The 8840-nt window shown below is 39.8% G+C and overlaps 1 protein-coding gene across 1 annotated transcript; it reads right to left on the bottom strand.

Annotated features, from left to right (window-relative positions):
- Positions 1-531: 531 nt before the first annotated feature.
- cel.2 (carboxyl ester lipase, tandem duplicate 2) lies at positions 532-8711 on the bottom strand. Its single transcript, XM_034125655.1, has 11 exons — positions 8639-8711; positions 8251-8398; positions 7715-7834; positions 7441-7638; positions 7186-7316; positions 5357-5464; positions 2267-2381; positions 1709-1895; positions 1395-1598; positions 929-1138; positions 532-806 (listed from the first exon to the last, which is right to left on the bottom strand). The coding sequence occupies exons 1-11, from the start codon at positions 8699-8701 to the stop codon at positions 623-625; spliced, it is 1668 nt and encodes a 555-aa protein (XP_033981546.1). The 5' UTR covers positions 8702-8711; the 3' UTR covers positions 532-622.
- Positions 8712-8840: the final 129 nt, after the last annotated feature.

Genomic DNA, 8840 nt, shown 5'->3' with positions numbered 1-8840 from the left:
GGCACTTTCAAGGTATTTGCTTTGACAATGTAGTTCCTTTAGTTCTTACCATGCTTGGTGCTACCGCAGATCCTGAAGTCCAGTAGCTGGTATTTCTTGGACTCTTTGGTCTTCCGGGGGTCATAGCCCAGCCTCACCCACAGACTCCTCCATGGCCCTGTCACCTGCAAGAGCATTCATTATAGTGATAAACTCTTATTTAAAAATACTCAAGGTTTTTTGTGAGAAGATTTAGACAAAAGGATTTGGTGAGACATAAAGCATATTACTTGAAACAACTGCTTTAATTTTGCTGCTTGTACTTTAGCTCACGCAGATGATAACAATAAAATACACAAATATTCTCATGTTTTCATCTCTGGTTTGCCGTCTATTTTGTAAATCTAGTTAACACACACTCTTATCTTCTATAAAACAAACAAACCCATGTTGCAGGTTCCATACAAATTGAAATTGTTGAGTACTACTAAGTATATAGTTCAATAGGTCAAACTAAAGAAAAAAAAACAAGGAAAGATCATTTGTATTTTTCATCAATTTATTTTTTACATGGACCAATGATTATTTAATAATACAGGTTTATAGATCCACACTGCAGCTGCACATCTGATGCACAAGGAGGTTATTCTGAGGCTGAAATGGGAAGGTTGGGCAGGACGCTGGTCCAGAAATGCACATGACGCATTCTCATCTTCTCTCTCACATAGGCTTTGTTCATATCATGATGGATCTCCACGTACTGGTGTCCAGTGCTGGTGAACTGAGGCCAAGGAGTGGGCACCCTCTGACCTCCTTTGTTGGGGTCCCTGTGGATACAATTGGGAAAGTGCAAAACATTTAAGACAGTTTAGGTTTCTACTTGAATGTCTAATTCAGGTCTGTTTGAATTCTGTGAATCTCCTATCTCTTGTATCTGCAGAAATGTTACCCAGTTTTGGCGAAGTTGGTCCAATAAGCGATAATGTAGCCAGAGACGTCACGGTGGCGGGGCCAGTACCCCAGTGGTGAGGAGAAAGGCTTTCCGAAAACGTACTGCAGATCATCAGCGTGGTCGGCTCCCATCCAGCTGGGGTAGGGCCTGGCAATGCCGCCCATACGGCTGGGCTCAGAGAAGAGGTAGGAGTAGGTCCGTCCGGTTCTTTGGTGAGGCAAGGAAAAAAAGGTATGTGACAATGACTACACAACAAAAAAAAGCGTAGAAATTCACAAGTACAGTCGACAATGGCACTAGAGTTTGTGAAGAGCACATTATGACTTGCTTGTAATACAAAACAATTTAAGGACTTTGGAGATTACTAGGGACATGACTAGGGACTAGGAAATCACAATTACGATGTGGAACAAAAGGGCTTTTAAATAATAGCATCCTCCGTATAAGAATATCTTATTCTCACTTTGCGTTGGCAGCATGAAGGTAAAGAGCAGCCTGAATAGGAACCAGGAAGATGTAGTCTGTTCCGATCTCCACCACGGTTTTCTTGATGGTCTCCCAGCTGGGGTTTGAGCCCCAATTTGAGGTGTATGTGGAATAAGCATTGTCCGCACCGGCCTTGCCCTTGTCCTTAGTGTACGCAGTCAGGAGCCTCTTCACATCCTCGCTGCAATCAGGTATGTTAGACATTAGAAACATACAAAACAGTTCTAACCAAAGTATGGTATGTTGCTCTGGGAACAGAATCTTTAAAGTGACCAAATGGCTTAAACTCACATAGGGGTGTTCACCAGGGGGGAGTTGATCGTAGGAACATCTAAACCAGTGAAGAGGTGTCCGTCCATGTTGTTGACTCCAGCGATGTAATCGATGTCAGCCGTATTGTTGAACAATTTGGAAGGGTCATCAGGAATGAAGTCCCCGTCGATCACAGGAGAGAGGGCCAGGTTGAATACAAGGGGTTCTGACAGAGGCAGATACAATGAGACATTACCATTCAGAGTACTAACTTGTATGCCTAACGAAAGTGGAATTCTGATTTCCCATTTTCTAGATCTTGTATTGTTTTGTCATATATGGCATGTGCTTAAGAGTGTTGAAGTATGCATTTTCGAGAACATTAGGTTGTGTGAGGCCACTAAGTGTTTGACGACAGCTTGTTATGTTAGGGCAACACTCACTAGCCAAATTTCCATCTGAATTTAGCGTACATTTTAATCAAAACAATGCAGAAGGAGTCAGCACAACAATATGCTTTTTCCTCTCCATTGCTCTGGTAAAAAGCACCACAATGTCTGAACAGAAAATGTAAACTGTCTGTGGAGTGCAGCTTACGGTCAGGTGAGCTGGAAATACTGAGAGAGCCTGCCAGTGTAAGAACTGCGGGATCAGTCATCTTCAAACAGGGAGCCATCCTTTCATCGGTGGGGCAGTTGACCTTAATAGCAACCTGAGGAGAAATGTAAATCATGTTAAAAAGTGGAAACGGGCAACTTGTGGTTATGCTTCAACTGTGTTAGAGCTTGACGACGGCCAACCAACATTTCTGATAGGGGTGGGAATCACCAGGCACCCCACGATACGATACGATCGCGATGCTTAAGCCACGATACGATAGTGTTGCGATTCTACGATATGCTAAGTATTGCGATACGATATATTGCGATATTGCAAAACACATGCGTCATATCCATGTCCGTCTTCCCTTCCTGGTTAAAAAATGTATTTGCAATATGAATAGTTTATGTAAAAAACCCAATTTGTGTTCTTTGAACCTGAAAAGGAGATGGCATTGTTTTTGTTACTTTCATTGCAATTGTACACGTCTTAACGTATCTTCCTGTTTTATATAGACATGCTTTTATATTGAAGGCGACTTTGTGATATAAGCAGGAAGTTACTGTTCCCAAAGCAAAAACTTGACGGAGAAAAAGAACGGAGATAAAGTACAGATATTAACGGAGATATCAACATTTAAAGGGGACCTATCATTCAAAATGCACTTTTGTACATCTTTTATACATGAATATGTGTCCCCGGTGTTCCAGGGAACTCACCAAGTGTCAGAAAACACAACCCTCTCTATTTTCCTCCATACCCAAATCTCTAAAAAAGGGGCTGCAACGGATCTGATAAAAACTGATCCAGATTTGAACACTGTCCTGACGTCAGGACAGTGGCCAACTCCACCAATCAGGAGGAGACAGCCACGGCCATTGCCGTTCGAAAGCGCTGGAGACGCTGTAGTACATATGCCAGGCCTGTAGATGGTGCTGTTCTCACTGAATCTGCCCTTGCAAATAAAGAGCTAAAAAATGTCAAATTGAGCAAAATGAGGCATGGCTAAAATGCATAATCTGTTTGGTATTTTGAAAAAAAAAAAGTATAAATATGCCTTATATAGGTATGGTCCTACACTATATTATTCAAATATAGCATGATAGGTCCACTTTAAATACAGCAATATTAAAAGATAAAGTTTACATTTAAGTGTTAGCACCCCGAAAAGGCACAAGGTTAGTATTAACTGTAATGTAAAAAATGTGGTTTGTGTCTAAATTCGTTTATATACTGTATTATACCTTTGCTAACTATTTGAAGTTCACCTGTTTAATGATATTCTAAACTGTTAAGCCCGAGAGACCCCGGTACCGGGGCAGTGCCGCAACATCTTGCAGGAAACAGTGTCTGAGGGCATGTTCATTTAATAAAACTATGAATGTTTTATATCCATGTAACGGGAAGAAACTCATCTAACTGATATATTTTTTTTTTTTTTAAAAAGAAAACCCACAATGCTAACACTGAGCCTCTGAATTAGCAACGAGCGAAAAATGCTAACACCTTACTGCACCGAAAATCACTCACAAAACCTTATTATTTATCTCTTCTCTACATCCATGACATCGTTTCACATCGTGAGGTGACACAGAATCGATGGACACCCACATTATCACTGAATTATACGAAATGGCGACGTTATAAGCAAAAACGGACATCAAAACAGGTGACGCTAGGTAGCTAAAAATGCTAACATTTTTACCTTGGCTCTGTAGTCTCTCCAAAGTGGTCTTCAATGGCATTAAAACGATAAAAACGCTGCTGAAGTTAATCCATAGGTTAATCCAATGTGTCTGTGTCCCTTTGAAATGATTTCTGATAATCCATAAGCATTAAAACTGCTTTTCCGTTTCCAGATGTCAAAGCTAGAGATAGGTTCACTCTGATGCAAAATTACATGCGCGAAGCCCCCACCGTTTTGTTTCACAACGTGTGTGTGTGGGGGACTCCCCCTTCGATTCTATTGGCTCTAACGGTCAGAAAGAGGTGTCAACCATCAAAATTGAGCAAGGGAAGCCAGAGATATGGAAAATCCACCCAAATGACCCCAGAAGTGGTTTCTTTTTGCTAAATCTCTCTAAAAAGGTCAAATGTCACTTGTTTTGCATCAATCTTGATACAGGGTACTTATTATATGTTGTACTTTGGATTCCTAAAGCTTTTAGTCTACCTTACCATCATCCAAGGGTAGTTTTCACTATAAGTTCAAATACGGACGGACACTATAATTTACAGTTTTTTACTATGTAAAATCTGAATTTTCTTTAAAATAAAAAACATCTATATTGATTCTGACTTTTCTACATCCAACTCACAGGTTTATCATTACTTTGAGAAATAAGATGATTAATTTAACCCTTTTAGAAGGGAAGATATGGTCATTTGTTCTGGGAATGTCATTTTCGAGCCTGAGACCTAAAAAACAGGCTCAGGGCTTAACAGGGCATAGCCGCGGGAAGTAGGGGTGCTGGAGGTGCTGCAGCACCCCCTGTTGGCGAATGGTGTACATTTGAAAAACTGATCTTTCTTTATAAATATGTACATTTAGTGCACCAATTGAAATGCCACTGTCAATGTGGTTTGCCATTATTGATAGGGCTTTTTTGCTGGTTACTATTATGTTCAGGCAGGCTCGGATTGGCCATCGGGAGAATCGGGAGTTATCCCGGTGTGCATTTGTGTATTCTGGAGAATCACAGAACGGCCGGGCGTCAGCGGGCCGGCTCGTATCGCTGACGGCCGGCACCGCGCCCCCCCGTTGACAATTCATGAGCAACGAGCTCCCCCCCCGTTGACAATCTCCCCACTTTTGGTCACACCCCTCAAGTAAAATCACTGGCATCCGTGAATCGATACAATATCGCCACGCAAAGTATCGCAATACTATGCTGTATCGATTACTTCCCCCACCCCTAATTTCTGATGTGTCAGAAATTCAACAGAACGGTCAAGAGCAGTTGAGTGGCCATTATCGGTCTACGCTGCACCCTTTACACTGCATGGCAAACAATGCGACACCAGCTTTACATTTCAGGGAACTATTCCATATAAGAAACAAAACATGTAAGTAAAGCTTTTGTATACCTCCTCAGCAAACCTGCGGGGGTTCTTGTTGATAGCCCATGGGCAAAGGGCGACACCGCTCTGGGAGATGGCTCTCTTGAAAAGCCCTTTGTTGTGGGGAGTGAGAGTCTGTGTGTAGATACAAAAATTTGGTTAGATACATACTAAGGAATTTTTATTCAATGTACTATATGGGCCATTCTACCGAATTGGTGCAAAGTCAGGTTGGAACAGTTTTGAAATTTTGTATGTTTTTTCCCCAAAACTTTGTCCATATATATTTTGTACCATATCTAAATTACACATATCTAGTAAAAGAACCGTACATTTTTATATCGTATTTTCAGACTGTATTGGAATGTTCTTCCTCTACCAACAATGGTCACTACCGAAACATAGTAAATACACTGTCGTAAAAAAGTATTATATTAACCTGTTAAGATTGTTTTACCTTCCCTCCTCTAAATAGTATTTTAACAAATATTTCTTGAGGGTTTTCACAATTAAATCAATGCAATTTAATTTTTAATCAAATTTCAAAGTTCAATTTATACAATTCATAAAAATCATAATGCAAACTTTCTTTGTAAAATGCATAATACTGATCATATTGATTCCAGAGTTGATGATTGTTGAAATATAACATACATTAAACCAATTAGTATCATATCATTTTAGTTGATAAGTCAATATACTTAATCTTTTACAAAACATCCACTGTTTCGGTAGTGACTGCAGCATTTTTTTTATCTCAAAGTTGTATCATATTCCCTCAACCTTATTGCTTAATCTTAACTCATAACATGCCTTATGTTGAAGTGTGAATGTTTGAAGCTACTGACCCAGAATCAGCACTTTAGTAACAGGCTGAAATAGAGGGGGATGAGGCTAGAATGGGTAATCTGTTTGGTATTTTGAGCAAAACACTTCATAGACATGTTTTTTATATATCTGAGACCTATAATATATGCCTAACAATAGTATAATAAGAGACCTTTAAAGTAACACACTGATTTTCAGACTTCAAAACACATTTATTTCAAAATGGTGGGATTTACCTGCTTACTATTCCATTTTGTCACTACCGAAACGATCATGTCAATTACTGAAACGTAACCATATGTTTCAGTAGTGACGATTCTAGCTAAAATTGAGCATAACTAAAGAATGCTAGCAAGTACATGGCTAGCATACACGTCTTTGAAGAGGTTTACACACATAAAAACCTAATACTTTGCATAAAAGCCCGAAAAGGTTTACTTAATTGAAGCTAATATGTGTTAGGTAGTGACAATTCTTAAGGTTACAAGCAGATTTTCAGATTTTGGAACAGATGTATATCAAAAGTATGGGATATAGCTACTTGTGGCTAAAAACCAGGCTCACCCATTGGACTAAAATCCCTTGTGTTTCGGTAGTGACATGAAAACTGGGGACATGATTTTTTTAGTATAGTTTTTTTAACACAATAAATCGAAATATTCCAACTTCTGTTTGAATGTTATCATAAAGATCTTCTAAATACACCATTGAACAATTTAAAATAAAATGTTTTAAGTGTTATTTACAGAAATTGAAATATAGATGTCAGGGTTGGGGACAGCTACTTCCCAATAGAAAGTACCCTATATAAATGATGTTTTTGTATATATTAAGCTTATCACTATATAATTGAATGCCTTATGTTTAAATAGACCATAACATATCTTAGTAAATATCTATGTCTGAATACTTAATTGTTTTGTTAAATAGTTTTTCTTGTTGTGGGACCGCACTTTGTACTAATTCGGTAGAATGCCCCATATATGTATTATCTATCAATCATTCCACACAATGGGGTGGACACTGACCTGGAAGTTAACACTAGCTCCACCTGCAGACTCTCCAAAGACGGTGATCTTGTCAGGGTCTCCTCCAAATGAGCGGATGTTCCTGTTCACCCAGGCAATGGCGGTGTGCTGGTCCCAGAGACCGTAGTTTCCTGACGAGAATCAAATGTTTCACTTAATAACGGAAGTTTAATGGTATATTAAATTGGCAGGAAGGTCAACATTTATTCAGATCTGTACAATTTGTCACTTTTGTGAAAAAAAGCTGGCACCAACCAGGGAGGTCTGACTCTCCAGTGCTCAGGAAGCCCAAAGCTCCCACACGGTAGTTAATTGTCACCACGATAACATCTCCTCTGTCTGCAATCTCCTGCCCGCTGTACAGATAGTTTTCCAGGAAGTTAGCTCCCATCGAGCCTCCAACCAGGAAGCCTCCGCCAAAGATCCAGATCATGACGGGCAGACCAGTGGACACTAAAAGACAGGGAATATTAATGCCATTCATAGACCTAATATGGGAGACACTTTGTAGAGTTTTCTCAGTTTTTACCTGAGCGGCCGTGAGGAACCCAGATGTTGAGGAAAAGACAGTCCTCACTGCCTCTGGTATCAGTCATCAAAAGGTTCACCTGAATGCATCTGTTCCTGTACTCTGTGGCCTTCAGGACACCTGAGTACACACACAGTGTTAGAGCAGGGGTAGGACAATTTTAAATCAGGTTCAAGCACTTTATGTCTGTAGTTGGTAAACATTATATCGCACACAAAAAACAGAAAATACCATGATTGGTATTTTCTTGTTTGTTTTGTCAGTCACTTAGTTGAAATGTTATTAAATTACATTATTAAAAATCATGGACTCCTCTTTCAAAGTGGGGCTCACAGGGGGCCAAGCTCAGTGTTACAGGAGCACTGGCCCCTGTTGGCCCCCCCTTTAGAGCCACCCATGCACAGGACAGCAACAAAGCCACATAGGATGATTTTATTTAATCTAATGCACTGCTGTAGATTAAGGGATTTTTAATAAACACAACATTTTACATCTATTACACTAAACATACACATAAGTAATACTGCTCCACTCACCATCCCAGCCTGGATGACGTTTTGGTTTCTCAAACCTTCCCGGGATGTCAGCAAAAGGAATCCCCCTGAAGACGTCCATGTGGCGGCGGAAACCAAGACGGATGTTCTTGCCCTGCACCTTACCTCCATCTGTGTACACCACCCCGAGCTGCAGAAATCACACACAACATTCCTTTATTTTATTCCTTTTTTTACAGTGAAGTGTAACAATGAAAGTTGTCACACATATATAATGACATTTTCTCCAATAAAATATATCTATCAGTGTTTGATGATTGAAAAATGAACAAATAAATAATCCTACTTCCTAAAGAAGTATTAAGTGAAGACTTGAATACTATTAAAGAGATACTGAAAAGAGTGAGAATAATATAATTGTGACACTTACAGAGGTCGCAGAGACCGTCTCCAAGAACACAGCAACAGCTACCAAAATCCCAAGCTTCAACATCTTGATGGTGGGAATTAGATTACCTGAGATTGCCTGCCACTTTTATAAAGGAATAACCCTCCCCTACATGACGCTTGATCAGAAGGAGTTACATAACATGTAATATTGAACCGCCCTGTGTCCGAAGCACTTTCTTTGA

Source organism: Trematomus bernacchii, unplaced genomic scaffold, assembly GCF_902827165.1.
Source record: "Trematomus bernacchii unplaced genomic scaffold, fTreBer1.1, whole genome shotgun sequence".
NCBI lineage: Eukaryota > Metazoa > Chordata > Actinopteri > Perciformes > Nototheniidae > Trematomus > Trematomus bernacchii.
The sequence above is the reverse complement of the archived record's forward strand: the minus strand, read 5'-3'. Positions and strand labels throughout refer to the sequence as shown.